This window comes from Hippoglossus stenolepis, chromosome 11 (assembly GCF_022539355.2).
Source record: "Hippoglossus stenolepis isolate QCI-W04-F060 chromosome 11, HSTE1.2, whole genome shotgun sequence".
In the NCBI taxonomy this organism is placed as follows: domain Eukaryota; kingdom Metazoa; phylum Chordata; class Actinopteri; order Pleuronectiformes; family Pleuronectidae; genus Hippoglossus; species Hippoglossus stenolepis.
The window spans coordinates 18,869,092-18,885,475 of NC_061493.1; the positions used below are offsets into that span (position 1 = coordinate 18,869,092).

Below are 16,384 nucleotides of genomic sequence, written 5' to 3' on the forward strand. Positions count from 1 at the left end.
TTTGGGAGTGCTCTGCTAAGACAGTGAGCTCCTCACATACAAAGCTACAGATCCTTAACTGTAACAGATTGGCTTCTTATTTTCCATTTAAATGTACAACATATCACTTTATAGATATATTATAGAGTTACTTTTAAAGATTAGGCCTAAAGTATATAAAACAGATTTAAGTGAGCTGACAGTTAAGGCTTTCAACTATTAGTTAAATGATAAATTATTATGATTACAACAATCATCAATTTTTATTTTTGGTTTGTACTTCACACAGGAGCACCACACATGAACTAATGACATAATAAAACCATATAAACGAATTATCTCCCTAATAACAAGACTATAACTAAGTAGTCTGGATAAGTAGAGTAACTAAGGGAAAACGTCTCCATGGTTTGAAGGTTTGAGAACAAGCTGGACCTTAAAGCAATATTGTAAATCTGCAACATGTTATGGAAGTAATCATAATCATGAGTATCAATTTTAACAGTACAATATGTAGTAGAGTTAAAAGTACAAAGTACAACATTAGCATTCATGTGATGCACGATTATAATATGTATTCTTATTATTAGCCTAGTAGCTTATGTAGCCTGTGTGTATATAATAAATCTAGAAAAAAAGTGTACATTTGAAATATCAAATGTTAATAAACACGTAAAATAGCAAATAAACTCATACATATACAGAATTGCTGCAGTAGCTGAGGCTATAATACATCATGTGTTGGAACAATATCTGCATGTGTAGAAAGACAGTATCTGTATAATATGTTGTATAAGGTGTAGTAGAGTTAAAAGTAGTAGTAGTAGTGGAGGCTACTGGACCAAACTAACTCATAACTTTGCACCAGAGTTGGTAGTTAGTGGTTAGTTAGTAGTTTACAGTAGTATGTCGTTAGTTAGTAGTTTACATTAGGCAGTGGTTATTTGGTAGTTTTCAGTAGTTTACTGTAGTATAAAGTTTTCAGTAGTTTACTGTAGTTAGAAGTTTACAGTAGTTTACTGTAGTGTATAGTAGTTTTCAGTAGTTTACTGTAGTTTATAGTAGTTCTTAGTAGTTAGTAATTTGCATTAGTTTATAGTAATTTGCTGTAGTTTACAGTACTTTACAGTACTTTTTAGTAGTTTAGAGTAGTTTAAAGTAGTTTACTATAGTTTTCAGTAGTTTAGAGTAGTTTACAGTAGTTTTCAGTAGTTTAGAGTAGTTTACTGTAGTTAAGAGTAGTTTACTGTAGTTAAGAGTAGTTTACTGTAGTCGGTGACTGAACTCTGAGCTGGTCAGAGATAAACTGCAGGTGAATTCCGCGCCAGCAGGGGGCGTCCTTTCCGTTTCACTTCATCGCTGCCGCGCCGGGCGGGATTTCCGCACTAACATCAAGTATGGCGAAGACGTACGATTATTTGTTCAAATTACTGCTAATCGGTGACTCCGGTGTCGGGAAGACCTGCGTCCTGTTCCGGTTTTCAGAGGACGCCTTCAACTCCACGTTCATCTCGACCATAGGTGAGACTGCGCCTGTGTCCCTGTGTGTTTACACTGACCGCGGCTCCGTCTACTTGCTGGAGCGCTTGCTAGGATGCAGTAGTTTCTCTTTGTCGTTCGGTTGATAAAGACGCCCTTATTCGTGTTGAGTGAGATGTTAAGAACACGATAAAGTGGGTAATAGTGTGTGTAGTGTTGTCTGTGTGTTCGGTGTGAGGTAAATGTAAAAGCAGGGATGTGTGTGTTTTATTATATTTTCATGCCGGGTGCTCCTAAGCTAACAGCTAACACTGACGTCAGCTCTTAGGCCCCGTCTACATCCTGGCACACACCGGAAAGCCTGTTACATATCCCGCTGTAACTCTGTAATTTAAGCATTATAAAAACACCCTTATCATTTTATACCCACATTACTGCGGTAATAAACCCCCTGAGCTCCCAGTTCAGTTCATTCCCAGTAGATAAGTGTCGTTTTGTTGTGTCGGAGCCAGATGCTAACGAGCTAACGGTATGAATGACATGTCCGATCCTCCTTTATCCCTCCAGGCATTGATTTCAAGATCAGGACGATAGAGCTGGACGGCAAGAAGATAAAGTTGCAGATATGGTGAGTTTGAGATGAATGTGTTGTGTCGGTGTTCTTCTCTCAAAGTGACGGTCCTCAAAAGACTGGGAATATGATTCTTCTGCCTTTTAAAAGTCAAAGGCACTATTAACATTTTCATATTTCTATCACTCTGTATGTGTAGTGTCTGTCCTCAGTGGTAAATCACAGGTTTATGGTCCATAGATTCAAATGTATTCAACCTCTGATGTGCCAAAAGTCCATATCTAGTATCTGCTATGACACTCTGTTGAGAAATGGCCTCAGTGAAGCCGCTGTCGGGCACGAACTTCAGAAAATGTCTGGCCATTCTCTGAACTTTCTCTTTCACATACGAAGAAACAAAGCAGGAGGTTATTTTCTTGCTGTATTCTCACATGGGCTCGATCGGATTTGTTACCCAGACATTTTTACTTGTGGGCCGCTGGCAGGAAAAGTTCTGGAGAATGTCGCAACAACTGACTCGGACATTTCTCACAGCCACTCTCAATATTTCCAAGAATAAAACAACTTCCCCTGAAAAGTTGATGTTCTGCTTGCCGGCCGAGCAAAATGCAAAGAAACTTCCCCCGCCCCCGGGATCTTTGCTGACATTGACCTTTTTAAAGTATTGCATATTTATCGTTGCCATTCTGGTGATTTCCAGGGATACGGCCGGCCAGGAGCGCTTCCGAACAATCACAACTGCCTACTACAGAGGAGCTATGGTGGGTAACTTCGTGGACCGACACACAAACGTAACATAAATCCACCTTTTCAAAAAGGAAGCCACAGCTTCTCGAGCACTTTCAATCTCGACACTTTTCTTTACAGGGCATCATGCTCGTCTATGACATCACCAACGAGAAGTCGTTTGAAAACATCAAGAACTGGATAAGAAACATAGAGGAGGTATTTACTAGATCAAATATAACCTTGTTTATGTGCTTTCTACCTCTTACCTCTTCTAAATATCAGATTTTTAACATGTTAAGTGATGTTTTTATTTCTTTAATTCAAGCATGCATCCTCTGATGTTGAAAAGATGGTCCTCGGCAACAAATGTGACATCAACGACAAGCGGCAGGTGTCCAAGGACAGGGGGGAGAATGTGAGAATTCAAAGTATTACATTATCAGAGGGTTGTATTAGATTGTAGTTACTGGTATAACTTTAAAAAAAGATTTGTATCGTAATTTCCTCCGTTTGTCTTTCAGCTTGCATTAGAATTTGGAATCAAGTTCATGGAGACAAGTGCAAAGGCCAACATCAACGTGGAAAACGTAAGTAGTTATAGTCTGTTTTCTTTTGTTTGACAACATGTTGAATAGATGCACAAATGTGACGATATATCTGTTCTGGTTTTCAGGCGTTTTTGACACTTGCCCGAGACATCAAATCGAAAATGGACACAAAATTGGTAAGATAAACTTTTTTGATCATTTGGTGTAGTATTTGCAAAAAAATGTGAGAAAATGGCGAACATAAAGTTTCCAAAACCAGCCACTTGAAATGCACAGCTCTACTTGACACAGAGAGGTGACGTCTCTGTTATTCTGCTGCAGGAGGGAAATGCGGCGCAGGGGAGCAGTCACGGAGTTAAGATCTCCGAGCCTCAGAAAAAGACCAGCTTCTTCCGCTGTAGCCTACTCTGAGGACCGAGGCCTTCGACAGTGGCTGCCAACTGGCTGGACATAAATGGACTGTGCTTTGCTTATAGCACTTTCTCCCCATTCCCCCCTTCTACCCAACCATGGCCTGTCCTCCCAGTCCACACAAACCATCTTACTCCGAGTGAGTGGAAGACTTCCTCTCCTCTCTTCCTCTTCTGAAAGCTTCCAGTGGTGCATCTCTTCCATTTAAAAGGAGATCTGTTGTCTTCACGAGTCAAACCGCTCGACTGGTGGAGGACTTGACCTGGAGCGTTGCCCAGATGTTCCACGTCACCAAAAAAAGACGCGTTCTTACTTCTTGTATTAGCCTCTTCTACATTTCATACAGCTGGTAGCACAACCGAGAAAGAAAAATCATATAATTTTGTCAAGGTTTAGGGATTATAAATACAAATGTGACATTTAGATCTATTTTTATTAGTGGTTTCCCCTTTTTTATGTGATAAATCTCACCCGGAGACCGATCGGCTTGAACTCCAGTGAAACAGAGCTGCACAAACCTTCTATTCATTTCAGCAGTTGAGAATCAAACAAACAGTCAAGGATCATAGAGGAATTGGTTTGAAAGGCTTTATATCTCCTGCTCTTACTATTGCACACAGTCCTTGACAGTCAATTGAAGCGACTATAAACTGTCACTTGATTTTAAAACACATCTGAGTGCAAATGTGCTGACACTGGATTGGAGGCGCTTGCTGAATAGTTTGATCCTCCACAGTTAATTTTGGTCTTTTACAAGATCCTGTCTTAAACTATAATGTTTGATTAATTCACCACTTATTGTCTTGATTAGTTGATTGGTTCGGTTACAAAATAGTGAAAAATATCTCTGAAAGTTCCCTTAAGCCACAGGTGACTTCTTCAAATGTCTTGTCGAAACCCTCAAAAACGTTCATTAAATACATTGAAAATTTACCAAAAAAGCTCCAAATCCTCACAATTTGGGAAAGTGGAACCAGCAAATGTTTGATATTTAAGATTTAGATCATTAAGCTATTATCCGAACAGTTATTTGAAATGTATCTAATTATTTGCACTCTTAAAAAAAGAGTCACGTGAAGGTCTTGTCGCAGCTCTAACTCGCTCTCAAGCTAAATGACGTCTCTGCTTATTTCGATCAGCAAATATATTCACTCTTGAGGTTTCACGCTGTAAACCCCTTCCCCCCCCAATCCTGCGATCCAAGCAGCTCTCCTCCTTGCACTTTACCAGTAACTCGTGTGTTGTGTGTAGTCTGTGCCGAGTGATAGTTTGCAGTACAGCAATACAATTACCTTGTAGAAAAAGATATTTTGATCTGAGCAGTCTCGGTAACAAAAAATCGTGATAAGTCTGAAATTTAAATGCACCTACTTATAACCGACTTTATCCCCTTTGCGGTTTGATCCACTCTCCTGGTAGAAGTTCACTGAAAATCCTACTCCAGCAGTTATATATACTTATATAAGAGAATCTGTGAGCCTCTCTTTCTATGCTACTGTCCTGCCAAACTAGTTTAAAAGTGATGAGTTAAAGGTGGTCCCACTAGTGTTATTGTACATGTTTCTGTGCTGTTGTCTTGTTGTGGCCCCTGAGTTAAACAGCTAGGTGGCACCAGAGGCACAGAATGCATCACACCACCCCCACTCAAATTGAAACCAGTATTTTATAACCACCACGAGCCACAGTAAACTAGAACCTGTGTGATGCAAACGTGTTCCCTCAGCTCCTGTTTAACATTGAGTCTGTTTCCGTTGTTCCTTGTGTTTCCTGCTAACTTGTGTCTAAATCCAGCTCCTGTATGCACAAACACCAATGGGGATGGGGGGGGGCTGTCTTTTCCTTGCCTGCACCCTTTTCTTTTTCTTTTTTTGTAATATCAAATAATTTTGGGACCTCGCGACCATTTGTCTTAACCGCCATTACTCAGTCCTGTTGTAGGTGAGCTATGCATCGTGAGTCTTGGACCTGTGCATATGTGTGTGACGTAATTTTCAGACATATACGTAGACGTGTAACGATGAATGTGTGGCTGTTTTTTTTTGTTTTTGTTTAAATCACTGAGCCAAAAAAAAAAGAAAGCAGGACACATGCTCTGTTTGTATAAAACCTGCGTTGCGACATCGATGCGAGAGAAATTCACCTCGAGTGGTTAAGTAGGAACAATCTGCACGTTGAAATGTAGGCATAGTGCTGTTTTCTCACTTGAGTGATACTGTAGCTTTAAGTCACCCACAGAAACATAGGGAGCTTTCGTGGCACTCGAGCTGTGTCGCTTTGCAGCCGAAATTATACCTCCCTTCTTTTTTTGATTTTTTTTGTTTTTAAATCATATCCTCTTTCTCAATTACTCCCATCACCTGTCGTAATATACCGTACAAATCCGTTTTTACAGCCGTATTTTCATTCCATTCATTGTGAAGTACACAGGGAGAGTAATACAAAACATTTTAGAAAAGAGAAATGTGAAAGGAACATTGTAAATATCACATTGAAAAAGAGATCTACTTAAATTGTACTGTACTTTCTAAACACATATGAAAATATATCTACTGTTTGTAGATATATGTGTAATTTTGATTTAATAAAATAAGATTATAAAGCTCAGCATCCTTGTTTTGGTTTCTTTATTGACTCGGAGGAATGGACACGGTCAGTTGAAGCTCGACAGCTCTCATTATTGGTCCGGTGAATCCAGGGGTAAGATTCTGACATGTTTCTTTTATGCTCTGGTGTCTTTGAAAGACAAATCTACTGTTGATCATAATTCATGAGCCTCATGATGATGGATTGGCCGATGCTCCAACCCGATGACAGTCGTACCGTCACACCATGACTGGTGTTATTTCTGCAGCTTCAAAAATAAAAGATGTAGACTTTGTACAAAATCCCAAATGTTAACAGTGATGATAAGATTAGAGATAAGATGAGTCATAGTACTTGCTCTGGTTGTGAAATGTAAAAAGTCTGAGGTTTTTTTTGTTTCAAATGTTTGTACAAAATATACAAACAACTAAAAACAAGATGCATAAGAAATGTCCTCATTTCCTTATATCCTTATGTGGAAGGTGCTGCGGACAGAAATGAGAGAATTCAGATTTAAACAAAGTTAAAAGCTAAAAGCACATTGTATCCTGTGGTGCATGGTTGACGGTGGATTACCTGAGGAAGTCCGGGGCTCTAGCAATCATGTGCTGGAAGTCCTCCAGCGACAGACGTCCGTCGTTGTCCAGGTCGGCCTCGTCGATCACCTTCTCACACACCATCCTCACCTCGTCCTCCGTCAGCTCGTTGCGGGTCAGTTTGTTCACGGTCTTCTCCAGGTCTGACTTGCAGATAAAGTCGTCATTGTTGAAGTCTTGGAGAAGTTAGATATACAGAGAAATGATCAGTTGATTAATCAATGACAGGAGAAAAAAAAAAGTCTCTGACTCAGATAATCAGTCAGATTTGTTGGATTTCTCAAGACTGTTGATCTAATATCCTTTTTATCAACTTGGGCTTTGGGATATTGTGATTTTTTTTACAAGTTTCTGACATTTTTGGGCCAAGCTATTAATCAAGAAGGAATATGACAGAATAATTTATTATGAAAAGAATAAATAGCTACAGTGAGACATCCATCACACATAGGAACGTATTACCTCTTGATGAAATAAATTAGCCATAAATTAGGCCACTCTAGTTCTCATTAAACTAAAATCTCACAACCTCTTGGGGATCAGTCCCATAAATACGCCTGATTTCTTTCATCAAGATCCAGGAGTTGATCTCTGGGAAATCTTTGAAAATGTCAAAAAAGCGCCTGATCTCGCAATGTTACAGGAACTGAAAGAAAAGTCTTTCCTGGATCATCTCCCATCCTTTGACCAAGTTTTGTTCCATTCAATCGTTTTCTCATAATCTTGCTGATAAACAAACATAAACTCGCTGGATTTAATAACTGTTTATGTAACTATTGTTGCTGATATTTGGGAACAAATTTGACTGTTAAGATCTTGAGTAAACATGTTTTTTTAGGCTTTATACTTTCCCACTGTTTCATTTGGCATTTGGCTTTTCTGAGCTCATGCATCTTCATGGTGATGCAACTGTGCTTGTACAGTGTGTCACCTTCCTTGATTTCTCTCCTCTGTGGGTCTGAATAATGGATGCAAACTTTCCTTGATCCATGACCATGACAATGTGAATGTAACTTCTTCATCTGTCATCGTTTGTTAATTAGGAAGGGGGCTTTGACAAGCGCTTTGCCTCCATAATGGGCTGGTTAATCATTTATAACAACCCATGCACCACCCGTCATGCTTACAGCTCCATAACTCTTCACTGTGCACCCTCTGTTGTCATTGCATCATATTAAAATGCATGATTCACATGTTTCATATTGTTAAACCCAGAAAAACAGTGGTTCATAGTTAACATTAGTTCCAGGGATTGAGGGGTTAGGTTGCGTTCAAGTGGGGCCTGTTTTACATCAGGACACTTTTTAATTACTTGTACCATATATTCATTATTTGAACTTATTACTTTTCTGTTTGAATTTGTCAAGTACAATGTAAATTCACATCGTCTTAAAGGGATAGTTCCCCCAAAAATTTAAATGCACTCAGCGTTCATATCTGGCATATTTTGGCTTCATTTCAGGGAGGATGTGTCGTCCATCTGTATAAATACAGTCTATATGGTGTTAAAAGTGAAGTAAAGCCAGTCTACACCTCTGCAATGGGGACTTTCTTGTGATTAAATCATTTTTTCCTGATATTTTACCATAAATCTTGAAGGCGTAGTAGGCCTTGAGGTCACGTGGAGCCATCTCACTCAGGACTGAAAACATGTCCAAAAAGTCTTCCAGCGTCATGTTCCCCTCTCCGTCCTCAGAGAAAGCCTCGGCGATCCTCTGACGGAACGGGTTGTCCTGGACGCAGGGAACACCAAGTTATTACGTCTCCAAAACTTAAAAAAATGGTCACAGTTTTGGAAAAAGTGAAAGTCTGTGAGGGAAAGCAGGATCTCGACAGCCCCCTCCCTTCCTCAGCACATGTCAGTGACCCGCGTGTTAACACACCTCTGTACCTTTTATCTCAGCGCGTAAAGAAGCATATAATTGACCCATTCCCACAGAGTGTGTCCTCGGGGACCCACCTGCTTTCTTCAAGTTTAAAGGAGTCGGGTAACATATAACCTCTCATAGAATTCTGTCGATTAGTTGGCCATTAATTATGGATTGGGCACACAGGGGGAGCGCGGGTCTGCAGGGTGTGCGCGGACCAGTGGGTCTACCTTCAGCTCTGGCATGCTCCCAATCAGCTCATATGGTAACTTCACATCTGGCTGGCTGGTGTAGTCAAGGGGAACGAGCTGCGGTGCCAGATCCCGATAACGGTAGAAGAGTCTGGGAAAGGTTTAAAGAAATGTCCTTTCAACATTGAATTACATGAAACCTTGTGTATTCTACAGGTGCAATTAGGGTTTAGAAAGAATAATTCAAAAAAAGTCCTATTCAGCTCACGGCATTAAAACATGTTGCTATGGTAAAGTTCCGAAAGAGTTCTCCAATAGCAAGATTTGAAATCCCATGTGATCTCAGTGGTCACCTGCCCCACAGTAGCACAGGGCTGCCGATACAGTAGTTTAGAGTTACAGTGCAGTACTGTGCAGAACAAAATTCAGCTGTGTCAGGTGTGTCACAGTGAATATGACCGAGCTTTTTTCTGATACGAGCGAGAAAACACTGGAGTTGTCTGCTCACCTGAGGATTTCCTTTCTCGTGAAGTAAGTACAGTCCTGCAAAGACAAACGAGACAGGAAAACAGGAAAGGGCAAAGAAGGTGAGGATGTAGAAGTTTGTTTGTTTGTGCTTCATTATCTGCTTGATGCAGCGGAGGAAGACATATTCAGATCGTAGAAATACTCTATGGGAGACATACATGTGAAATTAGTACTTTAAAACACACACTTGTTTGGTACAAAATACAACCTGGGGTCAGTATCTGGAGTAATACTGCACATTTTGACTTATTGATTAATTATTATTATTTCATAAAGCAAATCAGAGAGTTAATTTTAACTACTTTATTTTTCTGAGTTGATCATATACATAATTTTGTATTTCTCATGTCTTAAGTGTAGTTGAAATGTAGAGTTAAGAAAGACAAAAAATGACGTACCTCAAATTGTACTTATGCATAGTAATGTAACTAAGTGGAGTAAATTAGTTACTTTACACCAATGACCTGATGTGCAAAAATATTAGATCATTCAAAATGTAAAATAACTGATGATTAACGCTTATGCATCTGTCACTAACTGTGTCAGACCTTAGTTAACTTCATGGTTTGGTTGAGTAACAAAAACAATATTGAATAAACAAGCAGCATCAGAGAAGCGTTGACCTAGTTCAACGTTTCCCTGAAGGATGCATCACACTAATTCATTTTCTATTTGCTTCTAAATAATCCAATCAGCCTCGAACCCTCCTCTGTGTGTTTAACCCTGTTTGCAGTAGTTTGCACTGAGTCGTATCCAGAGCGAGTGAGGATGACGGACACAGACCTGATAGGCGTCGAGCTGCTGTGCTGTGAAGATGGTCTGTTTATTCCCCATGTCTGAGCCCACAGACGACGAGCCTCAGCTCCATTGCTGCTCCAACATCATCTGCCTCCGGGCCTGTGGATTTGTCAGATATGAAATACCGGGACAAAAGGAAGCCCGGGCCAAAGAGGAGATCAGGTGTCGGGCTGCCACCGGGCCCTTTGGTCCCCATTATAATGGCAGCATTTCGTCGTTTTCTCCATTGTGAACCGCAGCCCCTTTCACAATGAGCACTGGCTGTCGTTCAGCATCATGCCAAGTGGTATCAACCCCCTTTAGTGCCACTCTATGGTCAACGCCCCCGTCACCGCTCAGGTTACACTCCTCACAGACAGGGTTTTGTAATGGGCAAAGGGAGTTTTGATGAGAGAAAAGTTTAGTTTCATAGCAAAGAACTTAATCCTTGGATATATATTTATGATGAGATTAGAAACAAGAACAGGGAATGGTAAGTTGTGTCTATACTTGGTCTTAGTGGCGCATTTGACAACAGGGATCACGAGTTTCTGTCCCAGAGGCTGGAACATCATGTGAGGATTAAAGGAACCAGGCTGGTTTAAGTTGTACTTATCAGATAGATTCATATTTGTTAATATTAACAATGACTCTAGGACAGCTTTCTTCCACCTGCACAATATTAGGATAATTAGGAGCATCCTGTCTCAGAAGGATGCTGAGACGCTCGTCCATGCATGTGTTCCCTGTAGACTGGATTACTGTAATTCTTTGTTATCAGGATGTCCCAGTAAGTCTGGGAAAAGCCTCCAGTTGGTCCAAAATGCTGCAGCATATTACTCCTGTCTAAGCTTCTCTGCATTGGCTCCCTGTAAAATTTAGAATAGAATTCAAGATCCTGCTCCAAGACCTTAATAATCAAGACCCTTCATTAAGAGCTCACATCACAATATTGTCCAAATAGATCACTTAGATCCCAAAACACAGGCTCTCTGGTGGTTCCTAGAATCTGTAAGAGCAGGATGGGAGGTGGAGCCTTCAGCTACCAGGTTCTCCTGTGGAACATGGTAGCAGGAGCCTTCAGCTACCAGGTTCTCCTGTGGAACATGGTAGCAGGAGCCTTCAGCTACCAGGTTCTCCTGTGGAACCTGGTAGCAGGAGCCTTCAGCTACCAGGTTCTCCTGTGGAACCAGCTCCCACTCGGGGTTTGGGAGGCAGGCACCATCTCTACATTTAAGGTTAAACTTAAAACGTTCCTTTTTGATAAAGCCTATAGTTGATTCTGGATCAGGTGAGTCCTGAACCATCCCTTAGTTATGCTGCTATATGCCTAGACAGCTGGGGGAACTCCCATCATGCACTGAGCACTTCCCTCTCCCCCTCCCTCTGTCTCTCTACCCCCCATTTATTCTACTACATGTCCTATGCAAGGATCTCTGACTCCAGAGCTGCAGGATTCAGACATCGACAAATACTGTTATTATTGTTATATTTACTGTTCCGTATTACTGCAGACACATTTCCAAGTGAAAGAAAGTCACACCATTAATTTGAGATAGTTCGTGTTCTCTCTGTCATCTAATATCCAGAGCTACATTTAGTGATCGCTGAGTCAAATTTGTGTAGCAAGACAAATAGACTAACAGCCTGTGGGATGGGAGGAGCAGAACATAGTTAATTAGAAGAAGTTACAATACTGGTTTTAAACTTAGACTAAAACAAGTGGCGAGAGGGAAACATCAGGAACTTTACAGCTCTTCCAAAGGTTTGAATCAAGGATTTCTTTATTGGATTTAGTAGCTAATGAAAACTATCTTCTACTTCTACTATCTTCTTCCATTAGATTTTGTTAATATTCTCCTTTTTTAACATTTATACAACACTGGATGTTTTTTTGTAAAACCCTGTGAAGACTCCTCTCTCTCTCTTTTCGTCCGCAGTCTGTGAGCGAGATGCGTCTCTGCTGTAAGCCGAGCAGCGAGGACGCTTTAGTTAGACAAGACAGTGACACATGTCTGGTGAACTCTGAGCCCTGGAGTTTGAATTCGCTGTCTCTCTGTAAATGTAACGTCAAAAGTTTTGTCTTCAGAAATGCTTTTCTTCTGCTCACTATGGCTGCTATTGTCCTGGGTAAGTCTGTGTTGAATATTGCCAGTTGAAGTTCAACGTAATTCTCTTTGTTAAGTTTCTTTTAATCTCAGTGTTGAATGAATATTGTATTTTCATTTAGCTATAGACCAGGATGATAATGAACAGAAATCATCACTTGTTCATATTCACTGTATATTACTAATATTACTGAAGTGGCTGTTTCATCACCTGACATGATGAACACTGTTCATTTTACCCTCTTCAAGGTATCGGCCTGGGTTTTGCTCTACGTGCCGCTAACATGACGGACCTGCAAATTTACTACCTCCTGTTTCCTGGAGACCTGCTGCTGAGAATGCTGCAGATGATGGTGCTTCCTCTCATCATCTCCAGTCTGATCACAGGTTAGAGCCCAACATTGGACCAAAAGTTCAGCATTTCTCCGTCTCTAAATATTAGAAATATGCTCAATGCAATGCGGCCAAAACACAACAACACCAACCCCCGAAATAAAACCTATGAATGGATGGATGAATGAATGGATTATCCTTATTATCTCTGAGGGGCAATATGGTTTTAAACGAGTATCAGTCCACACAATAAATTATTATACTAACAATAATTATAGTGTTGTATAACTATATATAATAATATATAACTAACTACAACCAAATAATAAAACAGGGCAAAAATACTGAAAAGTTGGATACATTTATTTTCATGGGGTTTTCTAGATATATGAACGTTACACATTGAACTATCACTTTGTAATAATTTTACCTGAAGTTACACAGTTGTTTTACTTGTCTTTTTGTTTCAGGCATTTCGTCAGTGGACAAGACGTGCTCTGGGAAAATGGGGCTCTATGCTTTTTCTTATTACGCGACGACCACCTTCCTGGCTGTGTTCACTGGCATCGTCCTAGTGGTTCTCATCCAGCCAGGGAAATCCCCCACGCCCAACTCAGTGTCCCCTGGTGGTCCATCGGACACCATGCAGACAGTGGATGCCTTTCTGGATCTGATCAGGTGGGCATCAAAAAGCTTTGTCAAATATCTAATCCTTGTTAATCTTTGATTTGTTACCCTTGTTTTGGTTTGCAGAGATATGTTTCCTCCAAATCTGGTGGAGGCTTGTTTCAGAAGGGTGAGCTCTGCAGTGATGCTGGTGTTTTTTTTCCTCGCTCTTTTTTCTTTACTCGTCACTAATGAGGATTTTCTTGTCTTTTATTCAGTATAAAACAATTTATTCTGAAAAGGAAACTCTCGATGTCAACATGACTGAAAGAAGTAAGCTCCGCAAAACCACTTTCACTTTTTTCCTTTCTTTGTAAGTTGAACCTAATGTTTTAACTGGTTATTATCATGTTATGTATCAATGTTACTTGATTTGACTTTAGATAACACAACACCGATGCCAGGCACCATCGACGGGGTCAACATTCTGGGCTTAGTGGTCTTCTGCATCGCCTTTGGCCTCGTCCTGGCCAAAATGGGGGATGAGGCGAAACCTCTGAAGGACTTCTTTGACTGCCTCAGTAAAGCCATCATGCATCTGATTGGTGTATTCATCTGGTGAGTAAAATATGAGGATACGGTATCAAGCTGCCTTACAGTCGCCCTCTACAGTCGTTTCTCATCACTACATCAGATTTTCTGCATCTCACCTCTCTCCCGCAGGTATTCCCCGGTAGGAATCTTCTTCTTGGTTGCAGGACAGATTTTGAAGCTGAAGGACGTCGGTGTTGTAGGACAACAGGTTGGCATGTATACTCTCACTGTGACCACTGGCCTGGTCATCCACAGCTTGTTCACCCTGCCGCTCATCTATTTCATTTGCGCACGCAAAAATCCCTTCAAATTCATGGCTGGTCTCCTGGAGGCTCTCACCACCGCCTTTGGGACGTCATCCAGGTGAGATGCACTTCCAGGATTAACAGCTCCATGTTATTACCAGAGAAAGATATAAAGATAAAGATGGACTAATCTCCCCGAAAGTGAAGCCAAATTGTCTTATAAGGTCATAACTACAACTTCTGATGTTTGTCCAAGTTTAATTTGATGCTATAAAAATGGATTGAAAATTAGTTTTATCTGATTTGAATCAATACCAAACATAAGAGGCTGCTGAATTTTGAAAAAATGATGTGATCACCATTAAAGTTTTATTGTTCTGTATATTATATAATTGTTTATTTTTTCCCCCCCACAGTTCTGTGACCCTACCCATTAGCCTCAACTGTCTGGAGAATAATCTGAGAATGGACAAACGGGTGACACGCTTCATGATGCCTATAGGTGCCGTCATGACCATGGATGGAACAGCACTCTATGAGGCTGTCGCTGCCATATTCATAGCCCAGGTTTACAATATGGAACTTAATCTGGGTCAAATCATCATCGTCAGGTATGATCACATTTTTACTTCAATTTACAGAAATTATAATTATCATTGAAAAAGTCATTTAAACAACTAATTGAATAGTCATTTATATGTGCTGTAGAAAAGGGAAATAATACTGGATCTAATTTTGAAGTATTGATATATTTATTAATATTTAGTTTGTTATTACCTCATCATTAAACCGGAGCAATTAAACTATAATCAATCATTAATATGAAATCATTCATATTTGTGGGTTAACTTAACCATGTGTCTTCCATTTTGTTTTTTTCACATGTATTCTCTGTCGTGTGCAGTTGATCATTATTGTTTTTTCTTATTCGTGTAATTTCAGTATAACTTCGACAGTGGCCGCTATCGGTGGCTCAGGTATCCCACAGGGCGGCATGGTAACCATGGCGATGGTGCTGTCATCAGTTGGCCTGCCCCTTGAAGGCATTTCCTATATCATCACAGTTGACTGGATGCTGTGAGTGTGTGTGTGTGTGTCTGTGCATGTGTGATCAGGACATGACAGAACAACCTCACGACAAATATAGAGTCTGAAAAGTACCCTGCCAGTGTTGTATTATGTACATTATAGATATAGTTACATAGTATTTTTTGGGGGTTTACACCTTTACTGAAACCCATATGTCTTCCTAATCTAACGAGTCTCTAACATGGAAACGTCCTGTGTGACTGTGGACAGGGATCGTTTGAGGACGACCGCCAACGTGCTGGGCGACTGTTTCGGTGTGGGAGTCGTGCAACATCTCTCCAGACATGAGCTGCAGGGTCCCGCAGAGGAGTGGTCGGTAGAGGGAGAGGCAGAGAAACCCTTTGACTGACCAACGGTTAAACTCGCTCAATGTTCTTCCTGCAACAAATACGCTTTTTGATTTAGGCACAAATAATGCTCAGGAAAATATGGCAACGATAGCAACATTAACAACTATCATATTCTACTTCTTATTTAGCTGCTTTCCGCTTAGAAACATTGCTGTAAATAGTAAAAAAAAATCTATTTCAGGAACATTTTCATGCATTAATGTTGCACAGATAAATTTAAAAGAAGTGAAAACAGTGTTCAATCTGACAACATTCCTAAAAACTCTATCGCGAGGTGTTATTTTTGACAAAATGTCACATTTAGAAAAGGTTGCAGGTGTAAATCTGTGTTCATTGTTTGATGGAACACACACATATCAGTATATCCCCTTCAAGTCATTATGATCCTTTTGATTTTTAAATGATTCTGTTTGAAATGGAACCTTTTTTGTGATCAAATGCGTGTTTAAAACTCAGTTTAACGATTTCTTGTGATCATACAAATTGCAGAGTGGACCATGGTGTACAGGAAATAGTTGTGTCGCTTGGTTTCTCTGTTCAACTGTACGATTTCACGCCGAATAAAATCACACCGTATTCTTTTTTCTTTGCACCATTTATTCTGACTGTATAATCATTCACACCAGAGAACATAAAATATACACATTTACATCTTTCACAGGATGTCACTTCCATCACTGCCATATATTATAATTTATGGATATTTACATATATTACAAAGTCACATGTGGGACAGGGCACATTACTCATTGGGATCAGTTGAGTTTTAAAGGGCAGTAGGTCTCAACGTCCCCAAACT

At 40.2% G+C, this 16,384-nt stretch overlaps 3 protein-coding genes across 4 annotated transcripts; 2 read left to right on the top strand and 1 right to left on the bottom strand.

Moving 5' to 3' along the window:
• Window positions 1-1,309: 1,309 nt before the first annotated feature.
• On the top strand, window positions 1,310-6,321 carry LOC118117982 (ras-related protein Rab-8A). The gene is made up of 8 exons (XM_035170702.2): window positions 1,310-1,500; window positions 2,026-2,086; window positions 2,730-2,790; window positions 2,897-2,974; window positions 3,084-3,173; window positions 3,280-3,345; window positions 3,432-3,482; window positions 3,628-6,321. The coding sequence occupies exons 1-8, from the start codon at window positions 1,377-1,379 to the stop codon at window positions 3,715-3,717; spliced, it is 621 nt and encodes a 206-aa protein (XP_035026593.1). The 5' UTR covers window positions 1,310-1,376; the 3' UTR covers window positions 3,718-6,321.
• A 442-nt stretch (window positions 6,322-6,763) lies between these two features.
• Window positions 6,764-10,317, bottom strand: cib3 (calcium and integrin binding family member 3). Of its 2 annotated transcripts, XM_035170703.1 has the most exons (6): window positions 10,267-10,317; window positions 9,464-9,498; window positions 8,995-9,106; window positions 8,482-8,629; window positions 6,877-7,072; window positions 6,764-6,785 (listed from the first exon to the last, which is right to left on the bottom strand). In XM_035170703.1, exons 1-6 carry the CDS (start codon window positions 10,315-10,317, stop codon window positions 6,764-6,766), a joined length of 564 nt encoding a protein of 187 aa, XP_035026594.1. The 2 variants fall into 2 exon arrangements, with proteins under 2 accessions (XP_035026594.1, XP_035026595.1); XM_035170704.1 differs by lacking the exons at window positions 8,995-9,106; window positions 9,464-9,498.
• Window positions 10,318-11,996: 1,679 nt separating this feature from the next.
• On the top strand, window positions 11,997-16,151 carry LOC118117872 (excitatory amino acid transporter 1-like). The gene is given in 11 exon segments (XM_047342016.1): window positions 11,997-12,025; window positions 12,201-12,390; window positions 12,618-12,755; window positions 13,172-13,379; window positions 13,455-13,575; window positions 13,577-13,640; window positions 13,751-13,925; window positions 14,031-14,264; window positions 14,563-14,757; window positions 15,089-15,223; window positions 15,446-16,151. Coding segments are annotated over 10 exon segments (1,587 nt in total). The 5' UTR covers window positions 11,997-12,025; window positions 12,201-12,212; the 3' UTR covers window positions 15,585-16,151.
• Window positions 16,152-16,384: the final 233 nt, after the last annotated feature.